Here is a 14,794-nt window from a genome sequence, read left to right as displayed (position 1 = left end):
AGTTAAACTTCCTGGGCCCATCCAATTCAACTAGGCCCCACTTCCTAACTCTTCATCACTCTCAATAATATTATCAAATTATAAATCTATCAATGGATTTGTCCACTTATGCAGTTAGAGCCCCCATGATTCAATCACATTCTGAAAGCCCCACCCCAGAACCATGTGCTCTTTGACACAAACTATACCAGTAGGGTAAGCGAATTAGAAATGTTACAAAATATGTGGGAGAATGTTCATAGGTTATAGGCAAACAATATACTGTTTTATATAAGGACTTTGAGTATTCAAGGATTTTGGTGTCCATTGAGGTTCTGGGACCAGTGTTACTGAAGAATAATTGTATAAATACCTCTCACTCAGTCTTACAAATAATTGTGGGACTCAGTTTCTGCCTTTCTGTTCTCTGTTGTCTTTCCCCAGTGCTGAAAGAGATCAGGATTTTAGATTTCAACTTCTGGAGCTGCATGTGAAAATGAGGGCTTTCTCTGCCCCTTCCGATTCTGGTGCTCAGAAGGTGTTAGAGAGGAAGGAGTGCTGAGTTAGGTCAGAGTGGCCATTGGCAGGAAGTTTTGCTTTACTTTAAACCTTTATGAAACAGTACATGGTTTCAGCTTTTATGAATGCAGAAGAATACAGGAAGCAACTCCTCTCAGTATTGGCACCTCACCCCTGATTAGTCTTGTATGTGTAGAAAGTGATGTTTATTAAAGAAGACCTCCCTAGCCTGCCCAGAGCTCCTCCTGTCAGAACTCTAGTGTGAGCTCCATCAGGCCTCAGGCTGCCTTTCTGTGGTCCCTACCCACCTTCAGTCAGCATCCCCTATCCAGAAAAGGGCCCTGAGGGGCAGAGCGAAAAACCTATTACAACTCATGGCATCTCCTTAAGCTTTTTCTACAGTTGTAGGCCTCCTCAGTGCTTGGGGCAAGTGGTTGGAAGATTGAGCCAAGGGACAGCTGGCCCCAGCAGCACAGCAAACATCTCAATTTTCCTCCCACAGTTCTGGGGAGGCTGCTAGAGAGGAAAAGGAGCCCTAGAAACCAGGTAGAAGATTCAATTTACTCCCAGCTCATTCTTTTTTGAATGTCATCATATCCTATGACCTTGTTGTCCTGTCCTAAGTGTCTCAAGAAAGAGGTCGAGGATGTTGCTCACTGGTGGAGCTCTTGCCTAGCATGTGTGTGGCACTGGGTTTGATCTCCAATATTAGGAAGGAAGGAAGGAAGGGGTGGGGGGAAGGAAGGAAGGAAAGAAGGAAGGAAAGAAGGAAGGAAAGAAGGAAGGAAGGAAGGGAGGAAAGAAAGGAATGAGAAGGGGAAGAGAGGGAAGGAAGGAAGGAAGGGAAGGGAGAGGGAGGGAAGGAAAGGAGGAAAGGAGGAAGGGACGAAGAGAAAAAGGAAAGAAGGAAGGAAAAAAGAAGGAAAGAAGAAAAGCAATGGATTGGTGCATTGCACATGCATTGCATTGTATGTTTCTCCCTCTGGGCTTACCTGAGACCCGAATGACTGGTCTCTTTAGTCTAGGAAGTCCAGTCACCACCCCCATTCCCCTAGGGCCTGTTCTCTCCTCTTTTGTCTTGTTAACATTCACGTGCAAATGATCTAACTATAATTTCACTTGAGAACCTCTGGATCTCCTTGCTGGCAGGTATTGTATTGTATTGTATTTATTTATTTTAGTTAAATGGGGAAAAGTTTATTTCAGTGCACAATTTGGAGTCTGCTGGTTCCAAGGCAGGGTGGTCTGGTGGGGAGCATGGCAGAGGAGAAACAGCCCATGGCAAGGCAGTCAGGAGGAGGCAAGCAGTGAGCCTCCCTTTTCTTTTTTCTTTTTTCTTTTTAATTACTTAATTTTATTGGTACATTGAAGGTATACAATGCAATGACATTCATCATTGGAAATTTGCACTTTTACATAATCTATCTTGGTTCTTATTTTTTCCCCATTCCCCTGCCCTCCCTTCAACCCCTCCACCCCTTCCCATCTATGAAGATTTTGTTTCCATTTTTTATTTTTCTCGAGTTAAGAAAGATGGGAATGGAATTAGCTGTTCACTTTGGCCCTCTTTTCTGAGTATATTAACAAACACAGTAATGACCATGAAACTTTAGTTTTCTTTAGTAATTTGAACATTTAACTGATATACAAAACATTAAAATTATACATATTATTGGGATAATGTGACATTTTGATACATGCATATGTTATGTAGTGTTTAAATCAATTAAACATATCTATTGAAATTCTAGTTGTTTGTTGAAGGCCCGTATCACTGAGTCACACCCAGTCACCTCCCACCACCTGACAGGTGTGCAGTTGTCCTTGGGGCCAGGGGTGTAGCTCAGCAGCAGAGCACTTGCCTGGTGTGCACAAAGCTTCTTTTGCCTCTGACAATTTCTAAGACTGTCCTTGTTCTGGGTGATGTGGACAGTTTCTGGGAGCACTGATCAGATGTACTGGAGGAAACTCCATCAGTGGAAGTTGTTGGATGTTTTTTATCAGGACTGGCCTGGTTATTGAAAGAAAAACCACATATATAAAGTGAAATATTCATCACATCATCTCAAGAGTACAGAATTAACATAGTTTATGACTGTTCATATTGACCTTGATCAAGTAGCTAAAATAGCATTGTCAGTTCTCTCCAAGGCAAAGTTATTCTTGTGTTTGTCAGTTTTCTCCACTGTAAAGTTATTCTTTTCCCCTCTTCAAATTTTAAAAATTCTATGTTTTTGTTGCGCTGTGTATATATAATCAGATGGATGCTTTGTGTAAGTGCAGCCAGCCTTAACGGTTTAGATGGCCTTGTCTTGTCAGCAGAGGCAGCAGTCCAGATATAGGCCAACATATCCAGAGGCTGTATGCTCTCAAAATCTGTGGACCCAATGATGTAGTTAGGACCACAGTTTGCAGGAGAGCTGGAGTTTCCATTGGAACATCAAACACATCTCTGCTTGAATTCTTATTTAAAACTCTTCCCTGGGGCTGAGGATTTAGCTAGTGGCAACGTGCCTACCTCACAAGCACAAGGTCCTGAGTTCAATCCCTGGTACTAAAAATAAAACAAACCACAAACAAAAAGACTCTTCCCGATTTGGTCAGTCATGAAGTCACAGCTGTTATAAGCAGCAGTGTGGATGCAGCAACAAGTACCAGAATTACATCTTAATTTTCATATATTTCTGGAGCAAACATTTCTTGAAATGGGTCTGGCATTCCACAGGGGCATTTCATCTACCTGATGAAGTTCCCAGTGATTTTTAAGACTTAAAAGACTCACTTCCACTCCACAGAGCGCAAACAGCCCAAAAGGCCTTTGCAATGTTGGGCCCTAAAGCCCAATGAGGCTCCGTGAGCGCTATTGAGGAACGAGAAACCCAGGAAGGAACACACCAGGCTAGATGGTAAAAGACCTTTATTAGTCTGGCCAGACGGCACTCTCAGAACCAAGTGGCTGGCTCAGAGAGGCGCCTAGCTCAGGGGCTGAGGTCCTCTTATAGGGAGTAAAAGAGGGGGTTAACATTTTTGGGTTCACAGACAGGGGACAAAGGTCTGCTGACTTGAGCTGGTGGTCAGCAGTCACATGCTCAACAGTCACATATTGATGAGTGACAGGTACCACCCATAGGATGTCTCAAAGGTCACCAAGACACTCCGGATGAGCAAACAGTTTGTCAATTAACTTGGGGCTCTATGTCTGGAGTCTCTAATTTACAGGTAGATTCAGATCCGGACTTCAAACAATACAAGAGTGATACACATTCTTAGGCCAGGGCTGGAACAAAGGTCAGGGCTGTGGCCACAATGGGAGGGGTTCAGGACACTGTCTCCTAGACCCTTTGCCATTTAGCAAGGGCTTGTAATTTAGGTCCCACAGTGATGAACATGGGTTGTTCCCCTGCAGTGTCATGTATAACCTTTAACAAATACAACAGAGGACAATGGAAAGTACAACTATAAAAATCTACAAAAAAAGCCCCCTTCTCAGCCTTTTAGCTAAGATCAAATGAAAATAGTCTTCCTGTTGCTCCCATAAAAATTCAGGCAAATAAGGGGCTAACTCTGAGGTCTTGCCCCTTAGGTTTAGGGATAATTTTTGCCTGGATATGTCCAACTGCCCAGGGGGGCTTAAGCTTGTGACCCACATACCTCAGCCTCGCAGAGTGCTGGAAGTACAAACATATATCACCATGTCCAGTTTAGACATACCCTCTTATCAAATAAGGCACAGAGGAAACTGACTAAACCTGGCTAGGTAACAGGGGTATTTATACAATAATGCAGAAAAATAGCCTTTAAGGCTGAGAGCTTCAAAACCTCAGAAGAGAGTAATTGAAAGCATTGCTGCGAGGCAAAAAGGAAGTGTGAACCTAATTTGAAATGCCAGAATGTCAACTTTTTCTCTCCACACCCACTTTCAGCTAGGGCAGGGAGCATGAAGATTGAAAAACCCTAGATGGAGGAGGGTAGGGAGAAAGGGGTGAATCTGGTGGCTGCTGTTGGACTGGGGAGTTTGGGTGGTGAGAAGGCTGTTTTAGGGACTTCTTTGAAAGCACAAGTGATCAGTGACAGGAAAAAGACTGGTGAATACACTTGGGTGGAAAAGAGAAAATGAATGTTTACTGTAGAAGAAAGAGACACCTTGGTGGTTGATCTTTAGCACTATGGTCATCCCAGCACCATATCTAGGTACAGGATGTTCTGGCCTACTGAGGGCTGCATATCAATTTTTCCCAAGCAATCTCTAAAGTTTCCTTTGAGTGCCATAACCTATAGCCACAGAGACATTTGGAACAGATGGAGCCTTTTAGCTTGAGCTTCATCCCTTGTTTTTTGCTTTCCACTGAAGATGAAGGAATAGATCCACTGAAACCCTCCTTATGGGGTGTACTTGACAGTCACTACTTAAAAAGCATTCAGTCTCTTAGGATAGAGTGAAATGAACCCAGAATTGAATTTCAATTAATGTCCCTGGTCTACTGCTTAGATGGCTAACTTGTCCAGCTTTGACGTTTTAGCAATGAAAGTTTCAACTCCTGGAAAGCTCTCAGTTCTGAACAAGGACAATTTGTCACCTTTCCTTGCAGGAATCTACCTTGAGTATCTACATTAAGCACCTTCTTTGTGAATAATCTAGATCCATTGTAGTCTGAAATAATTCAGAGCCCACTACTTTCCCTTCTTTAGTAGGACAGTCTGGTGAAGAAGTAGGTTCCAGGTACCAGCTCCGTTGGCTGAGGCCTTAACATACCAAGGGTAAGATATTTTCCAGGAACCCTAAGTAAAGGCCACTGCTAACATGTCCAGAATTTTGGAAAAACTAGGGTTTGGGCCAGAGAAATTATAGCAGGAAAACTGGAAAAGTCTTGAGCTGTGCCTGAGTTTAGAAATGCCTAGGGAGGAGTTTCTGGGAGAAACTGAAATGTTTAATAAGAGTCCCTGGTGCCTGACATTGATGCTCAGAAAAGGAAGGAATTTCTCTGGAGGGGAAATGGGAAACAGGGTCTGTTTCCATGTGTAGTTGAGTCTTATTTGGCTCTAAAGAGCTTTGATCTTCAGGACAGGCCAAATAGACCTCTTCGATTTTCTCAAAATTGTAGTATTTATTTATGTTTATATCATATCTACAGACATGTATTACACAGGTTTCCTCTACTGTGTTTCCTCAGCTGCAGTTGCATAATTTATTCTGCCAGGCTCAGCGTGTCCTTGACATACCAAGCCATTAAGTTGAAATCAGAAAAGTTTTGTGAGGTCTCCAAATACTTTCCTCTGATTCTCAGACCCAATGCTAGCTGAAAATAAAATTGCTGACTGGAAGAGAGAACATAATTGGCTTAAGTGGTCACAGAAGAGTCTAAACAGAAGATTTTCCTTCTCTGTCTACTTGAAATGATTTATTTTCATGGTTTTATGAGACTTTAATGAGGAAACCTTATCTGTATGCCTGGTAATTATCAACCAAATTCCCATTTCCTGTCACAAAATCCACAATAAGTAAAACAAAAATGGCGGAATTGGGATACTCTTTGACCTTTGACCTGTATGGCTGAGGAATAATTCATTGCCACACAGAGTATGTAACCAGGAAGCATGTCTGATTTTTCTCATAAACTTCTGATTAACCTAGGTTGCCACATTTAATTTAACTCAGTACACTGGACTAAGATGCCACCAGTCCTCCTGGATGATATACTAGTTAGGTAGCTGATTTGGGAAGGGAGAGTACAATTTCCCTTTATGATTTAATATAATTTCTAGTCTGGTGCAGTTCCTTCTATTAAGTGAATGAGGTCACACCTGAAGCAAGGGGCTAGAAAAGATGCTATGAACTTTGCAATTTGATTTTTTTTATTTCACCATAAATGGGATCTCTTACTCATGCATAAATATGCTACAAATTGGGTCAGTGAAGTTTCCATGGATGCTGACTTGAGACTTAAGTGTGGTTCCCCCCTCTTAGGGGGGTGGGGGGCATCTTCAGTACAGAGAGCTTGTCAATGTCATTGTGGTGTCTCTAGAACCTCTGGGACAGAAAACACAAGTTAAAGGGACTCAAATTAACACATCTGGAAGACAGAGACTGGTGAATGCTTTAGTCTTCAGGTCACCCAAAGCAACTCAAAAGTCAGAACACATCTGGGTCTTTATTTTCAGTTCTAGTTTAGTTAACAAGGTGAGAATCTTCTTTTCTTACACTTTTCTCTAGGTGTAAAATTTGTTATGTTCCCAAATAACCTACAGATTTATTTATGCTTGTTCTGTCATTTAAAAAGAACTTTGCTAGTGTTTTAATTGTATCTTTATTTCTTGGCATCTGGGCCAGTGAAAAAAGAACCTGAGCAATAATGTAATGACTCTTTTTAAACTAAAGAAATGCTCTTCAAAAATGTATTTTGAAGTCACTGTAGATAGAATTGGATGGGATTATATGAGGGACAAAGTCCTCTCCAGCAGTAAATGACATGGCACAAGTTTGCCCCTGCCATGTTTGGGGTACGTGGTACCAATTCCTTCATTCTATGTCTGTATCCTTCCCCATCATACCTTTCTCCATTGAGAAAAGAGGGTACCAGGACACTAGGAGATACAGGCTACTTCAGCACACATGGGCTTGCCAGCTTTGGATACACTGGCTTTTCGTTTTTTTTAGTTATTAATTAACTTCTACTCTGTGACTTTATACTTGGTAAGCTACCTGGATTAATGAACAGACAGGGTCAGGTGTATCTATTCTTTGTCTTTCTTGAGAAGCCATTGCAATTGTCTCGTAGGAATGAAGAAGGGGCTCTTGGCACAGTGACACTATCCAGACAGAGCACGTCTCATGAACAAGCACATCTCATGACTCTCTACACTAAAACCCAGACAGTATATTGAACTAGAGCAGTACTGCCCAATAGAAATATGTGAGTCACATAAGTAATTTAAATTTTTTAAGTACACACATTTAGAGAAAGAAAAAGAAATGGATGAAATTCATTTTAATATTTATATATATTACATTACACTCAATCCTTGGTCTGATATACATTTACACTTCCACTAAATCTTCATTCCAAATCAGTCATATTTGAATTGCCCAACAGCCCCATGTGGCTAGTGAATACCAGATTAGATAGCATGAATCTGGAAGCTTTATTTACTCCTGCTATTATACAACCTCAGATACTTTCCATTTGTTATTCTGAGTACATATATTACATTACACTCAATCCTTGGTCTGATATACATTTACACTTCCACTAAATCTTCATTCCAAATCAGTCATATTTGAATTGCCCAACAGCCCCATGTGGCTAGTGAATACCAGATTAGATAGCATGAATCTGGAAGCTTTATTTACTCCTGCTATTATACAACCTCAGATACTTTCCATTTGTTATTCTGAGTACATAAAGTGACTGTACTTGGTAATAGTGCAGAGCCTGTCCTAGCAAATAGTGCTTTTCTTGCCTTCTGTTATTATAGTTCTCTTTACTATCCATTCTGAAACAAAATTTAGAGCTAGGTTAGAATTTGGACAGCCTCAGCTCTTCTCTACTTTCAGAGAGGATGCATTAGTTGCCTACAGGCCTTTGGACTGTAAAGTTTAAACTAGAATTTTTAAAGCTTGGTACAGATAAGAATCAGCTTATTAAAATGCAAGTTCCTAAGCAGAACTCCAGCCAAGTGATGAGAATTTCTGCAGGTGGGGCCTAGAGATAGGTCTTTTAGCCACATCACCAGATTATATCATACACAACTTCACAGACCCTCAAACATGAGAGTTTCTCTAGGAACTTCTGATTTGTGCTCATGGTGGCCTTTGTTCAGCTTCCAGCAACAGACAACCCACATTCACACATACAAATGGAGCCTTCTCAGAGGCTGCTGATCAGTCCCTGTCCCACATTTTAAAATTACCTGGCTCTCAGTCAGTTGCATTCAAAGACCTACATAACACTCTCAGCAACTGAGAAGCTATTCTATGCCGTATTTTTAAGGCCCCAGCTCTCTTTTAGAACTCTTTTCCTTTATTTTTGCAAATGCCAAGATAGCGCTCCGTGCACTAAAACTCACACTTATACAACCACTTTTCCCTCAGGGGCTTTTAGGGTATTTATAAACATCCTCTCATTAATTTTCATTGCACTCCTGAAGAATAAATAAAAGTGAGAGTGCCTTCATTTTGCAGGAGAGAAATTGAAGTAGTTGACTTGGGAGGAAAATTTAGGTCTGAAATGAAGGCTTAAATCACTTTCCTTTTTGGTAGTCAACCTGTGCTTTCACTTCTGACCACTAAAGTCTGTTATGGCCATGGAGGCCCACTCGAGAGTACTTCTGGTAGGAATATTTGACAGAAGATGCTGTGTGTGTGTTGTCCATATGGAGAGATGGGATTGTTGTACTCTCTGCTGGAGACTTGAGGTGGGAGATGTGTTTTTTAGTTTCATACTTTTTTGGAACACTATATCTTCTAGAAAAGGATTATCTATAGCTCCCGATTCCCTGGAGCCAAGTGGTAAGCATTTGAGGTCTTGCCCCTTCTCAGTGCTCCTGCTCCCCCACAGAGCCGACAGAACATCACTCACTCAAGGCCACGGCAGGCTCAGGGAAGGATAAAGTCCCACAATGGCAGGTGCTGGGCTGTAATTCCCTAACTTCGTCCCAAGGCCAATTCTGCCCATAGACTTGGAATTGCTGTTGCAGAGACACACATGTACATAGTTACTGAAGAGAAGGGCTCCTTTGAAAATGATTTTGAATTGCTCTTTTGGTTGCCCAATAATCTCTTTCAAAAGATATGCATAAATATATTCATTTTATATTTGTGTTTTCACAATATAAATTTGTTCTTTTTATTTTAAAGGTCTTTTTTTTCACTGTTGGGTTCATTGTAGACAATTTGTAAGATAAAATATAAAGAAGAAAATTAAAAATCACCTAAATTACCTATAATCTTACCACCCCAGAGACAACCACCACTGCTTTAGTGTATTTTCTTTATTTTATTTTCCTTGCTTTTGTTTGTAAATATTTTTGAAATATATTTGTTGATTTAAAACCAACTTTTTTTCTTAAGAAGTCCTGGTTTCATTCAGTAGAGAGTGATATTTAAAAGCCACAAGCTGAACATCAGGAATGCTAATGCGTAAGTGTTTGGAAGTCTTTTAGTGAATAGAGTTATATATATATATATATATATACATATACATATATATATATATGTATATAAACATATTACTAAGAGTACTTACTGAATTTCTAATGCAAATTCAGGAAATAAAGGTTTTATTTATCCTCTTCTATTTTATATCTGCATCTCCTTTCTTCAACACCAAGAATACTGGTCCTCAACGACATAGAATGATATAATTAGACTATCCCATATTAACTTATACCCTTTATTCAATATGACTTACACAATAGTCTCTGGATAACAGTATAGCTATTCATAAACCAAAGTGATTATTAAAAACAATTTACTTAGATTGCATATTCTCTTTCCATTTACCCACCTTCCATTTGAAAGCATTTGGATTAGGTCTACATTAGCAGAACACTCCCCCCCTCTCTCTCTCCTTTTTGTATATTTCCTGTACATTCCTAGACCCTGTACAATGTTTTCCAACATTTCTGGTCAAAATGGTAATTTTTGTTGTTTTAATCTTTTTCTCTAGAAAATTCATCAAGAAAGACTCAGGATAATAATGTTGCCTAAATTCTTCTGTACTGGTCACAATTTCTGCCTTTCATATTTGAAAGAGTCAGTTTTGCTGGATATAAAATCCTTGGCTCATATTTTTTTCTAATCTATTTTAAACATGTTAATCCATTTTATTCTGCATAAAAATTGTTTGAAAAATATTTCCATTATAAATCACTTCCTCTTTTTGCTTAGATGTCCAAATGATTTTTTTCATTTTGGTTTTGTTATTTTGATTGATATTCTCAGGCACAAGTAGTGTTCAATACATAATATCAGTTTTATTCTTTACTTTCAGAATAGTTTTCCTCCTTTATTGTGTTCCTAGCTTTCTCTTGCACTACGGTACTTGAGGTCACATCTACTTGATAGATGGGAAAAAGTACTACAGCAGTCTATGGTATCAATAGTTTCACTGGATTGGATCAATGTGACCAGAACGGTGTCAGAGCCCATTGTTTTTCCAGAAGGGACTTCTGATGGCTGGGCTATCCTGCCCTTCTTTCTCTTTGCAGTTGCAGTAGTGGGGGGCAACTTGATGCAGCAGAACTAGCAATGTAAGAACACGAAAATATGAATGCTGATAATCCCATTTGCTTGTCATTGTAAAGTACCTGTCAATAGACATACGTAGACACATACCTAGAAATGTCACTTGTAAGCACAGATGATCTAGTCTGACTTCTGAGACAAGTTTTTCCCTTTGAGGCATGGACCTTCAAAGTCTAAACCAAATAAACCCTGTTTTGGAATAGTAATCAAGCTGGAAGATGCAGTTTCTCTCTTCCTCTAGTCTAGCAGAATATCAAAATATCCTTTGTGTACATCAAGCCTCAACTATTTTTATTTTATTTTTGTGAACATTCTTCACCTCATTCTACTGCATCTTTGTGTGTGATTACTAAGTATCTATAATCTTGAATTTCTGGATAATATTTTGGCCTTCATTTAAATATATACTTTTTGTAGAAAGCTATCTCCCAGCAATGAAACTTTTACTGTAGTATAAACCACCCTGTACATACATTTTTAAACTGTCTGCAAAGATCCTAGAGAACATTCACTATTCTTGAAGCACTTCAAAAATATTTCTATGTAAATTGCTGTAACCTGGTTGGGAAAATGGTAATGAGATAAAACACATTGCAAAGGTGAAATTGACAAATACCCTTTGTATAGATGTATAAAATCTTGGACTTTAACAGAGAATTGAAGAAACTGAGGGTTCAAACTGTAGCTAAAAAGATTATAGTAGGAGTTTGACTGTGAAAAAATTGCTAACTAGATATTCATTAAAAAAGCATTAATATTTGCTGTTTCTTTGCTTTACTTTTCAGATTCCTGGTATATGTATATTAATTGTTCTTTATCTTTATTACTTGACACTTAGATTTTTTTATTTTAGATTTTCCAAATTGTCCTTCCTTTTGCCTTTTATTTTTTCTGGAGCATTATCTGCTGTGATTACTAATTGCTATTATCCATCTAGTCTAGACATCACTTCTGATATTATCTTTCTTTATCTCTTATTCTTTCTTGAGTTCAATACTTCTGGGTTATGTATAATTTGATTTATGTTGTTTTCTCCTATCACATACAGTATTGTTTTCTTTGTGTGCTTTATCTCATGTTGGAATAGTAAGTTATAGTTGTGATTTCTTTTACGAGCAGTCTTTTTGGCTTTCATTGTCAGCTACTTTTCTGCTCTCCGTTATCATTTATAAGTAGCATTTTAAGATAGGATTTGACTTCAAATGCATTTTATATTTTTATTTAAGATTAGCTCCTCTAAGTTTAGAAAAAGATAAATTCAAGAGATTCTAATTTTATAAAGTATCTCCTCTTACGGCATTCAGGGCGCAGTAGAGTGTGGAACTTTTCAGTAAAGCACATCTCGTGTTATGATTGAAATGGCTGCATGGACTAGTGTATGATACCTGTGAAAGAGCACTGGGAAATAATCAAGGATCAGTACCTAGAAAACTGTAAGAGTAAGGAAAATGGGGCAGTTGTTAATTCAGGAAAAACACATAGCTGTTGAGAGAAGTAATAATCGCAAAATGAATGACAATGACAGAATTATAGTATTTGAAGCACTGATTATCTAATAAAACTTGTGAAGTAATCACAGTGAGAAGAAAATACGGATGCAGTAGGAACAAGAAGTCTACAGATACTATTCAAAAGTGTAACAAATAGTGTCATAAGCATACTGAGTGATGGACAGCATTTGGAAATAAATATCAGGGGGAAAATAGTAAAACCCATGCTGAATAAAAGACTTTCTAAGAACTTAGCATAGTGATGCATGCTTGTAATCCCAGCACTCAGGAAGCTGAAGCAGAAGGACTGCTGAAAGTTTGAGGCCAGCTTGGGCTATGTAGTGAGTTCAAGGCCAGTCTGAATTACACAGTGAGACCATCTAAAAAAAAAAAAAGTTTTGTATACTTTTTCAGGTTCTGTCCTTACAAAGTACAGAACTGACCCTGTAAGATACACTCATCCTATAGGGAATTTTAATTTAATTGCTAGACTTGTTTTCTTCAGAGTCAGAAATTGAACCCAAGATCTCAAGCATAGTAGACTCTACCACTGAGCTACACCTCTGCTCCCTAATTCATTTTCTTAGTTCAAACTGAGTAAATTAGGTGAAAAAATTTCCGCCAAAGAAAACATTTTGATCCCCCCATTAAAATTTACTTTTTTGTGGTTCAAAACAAGACCTTTTGCCTTTCTAGCTAAAACCTGCCAAATATTTTATTCTGGCTGTACCACTGAGGTCAGTAGATATTTCTTGGTATTTGCTTGGTCAGTAGATATTTCTGATTAGATTTAATTGCAAACAATCGAAAAGAAGGCTCTAAAAAACTTGTGTTTTACTCTAGAAAGAATATTTGTCTTTATCACAGATTATTCCAAAATGGAAACTATTTTTTGGCTGATTTTTTTTTTTTTTACTTTGGTAGTAAAGAATTTCTGTTTTTATGTCTTTTTTTTTTTTTACTTTGGTAGTAAAGAATTTCTGTTTTTATGTCTTTTTTTTTTTTTACAACAGAACAGAATACAATGAATTTTCTAATATACATAGCCTCTAATATTAAAACTATATAAACCATAAATGTTTCCTCAGGATTTGTGAGAAGGACCTAATTTCTACAAATTTTTTCTTCTCTTATTACATTTTTTTTCTTCCTCTAGGGTGTTTTTGTTCATGGTTAAACATGGTATCACATGAGAAGAGTTTGGAAAATTTTAACTCATGGGTCCCCTTCAGACCATCTGAATCAGAATCTCCAAGGTAGACTTTAGTACTTTTAAATCATTTTTTTAGATAATTTTGGACATTCGTTTTTGAGAAACAGTAACTCAGATTCAAACGTTATGATTTGGTAGAGTGCACAAGGCCCTACGTTCAACCTTCAGCGCTCACTGCAAATATTTTTTAAAACATAGAAAAATTTAAAAAACCTTTTAAGTTGTTATGAATATCATATTTACAATGCTACAGATAGCCAGTGTCCCTCTGGGGAGCTAAACATCACATGAGGGCCTCCAGGGTGTCCAAAAATAGTGTGGAGGGCCATGGAATGATAGCTTGGAGGACAGTATACTAAGAATATATCTGAATCTATTTGCAGAGCAGGTTACTTGCTTTGTTTTTTTTATTTTGGTCCCTTCTGGCTCCTATAACAAAACTTTAGACTGGGTAATTTATAAACAATAGAAATGTATTACTCACAGTTCAAAGCATAAAAGCCCAAACCCAAGGTACCAACAAATGTTCCTTATAGATGGCCCCTTCTTTGTATCTTTGCATGACAGAAGATGTCAAGGAGCCCTCCCACGCCTCCTTTATAAGGGCACTAATCCCATTCGTGACTGAGTCATTTCATGAAGGCCCCACTTCTTAACACTATCACATATAAATTTGGAGGACACCCACACGGACACCATAGTACATCTCCTGCACATGTGCTGAGAAGGCGGCTTAAGGCAGTGGCTGGAGTCTATGCAGTAATACTTCCCTTCATAGCCAGAGCTAACCCTGCCCAGGGTGTCTTCCCTAGCCTTGGGACCTTAGGTAAGTTATTCCATCTCAAGTTTCCCTGATCGTATGTAATGAACTAGATAAATTGTGTATAAAGTACATTTCATACCAGACCCCAAGTATTTCCTCATTGTTAGAATTTCAGAGACAAAGGTCAACTTATATTCTAGAATGCCCATGTCTTCTACAATCCACCTTCCTACTCTGTGAAGATGCTGAAGTCTTTGTGGGAAAATATTGTTTATTGCTCATTGGAGCTTCATCTTCCAATCCTTCTTAGTTTGTTGGAATAAGCTAGATTACCTGCATTGTTGCTTCAGTTTAAAGGTGACAGAATATATTCTACCTACCACTTCTCCCAAACTGTGGGAATAAAGAGCTACTCCAAGCATCCCCTTGGGGTGGAATAAAGCTCCCTGCTCCTTCTGCTGACATCACTGTGCCTAGACTTTTCTAACCAGCAGAGTGGCTGGGGAGAAAGGAGCTATCCCAACTACCTTCTGCTGGTGAAAGGTACCAAAGGCAAATCCAACCCTGTGGGCACAGAATGCCTGGGA

At 38.7% G+C, this 14,794-nt stretch overlaps 1 protein-coding gene across 6 annotated transcripts in view; it reads right to left on the bottom strand.

Annotated features, from left to right (window-relative positions):
- Positions 1–2,040: 2,040 nt before the first annotated feature.
- Positions 2,041–14,794, bottom strand: part of Enpp6 (ectonucleotide pyrophosphatase/phosphodiesterase 6) — a 251,160-nt gene continuing 238,406 nt past the window's right edge. For 2 of the 6 annotated variants that reach the window (XM_033765415.1, XM_033765419.1), the window contains 2 exons: positions 9,741–9,835; positions 2,437–2,509 (listed from right to left, as the gene is read on the bottom strand). In XM_033765415.1, the coding sequence (XP_033621306.1) occupies positions 9,775–9,835 (61 nt within the window). In that variant the 3' untranslated portion in view covers positions 2,437–2,509; positions 9,741–9,774. Of the gene's footprint in view, positions 2,510–9,740; positions 9,836–14,794 lie in introns of all 6 variants that reach the window. The other 4 variants (XM_033765416.1, XM_033765420.1, XM_033765414.1 and 1 more) reach the window with 3 other exon arrangements.

This window comes from Fukomys damarensis, unplaced genomic scaffold (assembly GCF_012274545.1).
Source record: "Fukomys damarensis isolate Sample0158 unplaced genomic scaffold, DMR_v1.0_HiC HiC_scaffold_18, whole genome shotgun sequence".
Classification (NCBI taxonomy): domain Eukaryota; kingdom Metazoa; phylum Chordata; class Mammalia; order Rodentia; family Bathyergidae; genus Fukomys; species Fukomys damarensis.
Note: the sequence above shows the minus strand (reverse complement) of the source record. Positions and strands in the feature narration are given on the sequence as shown.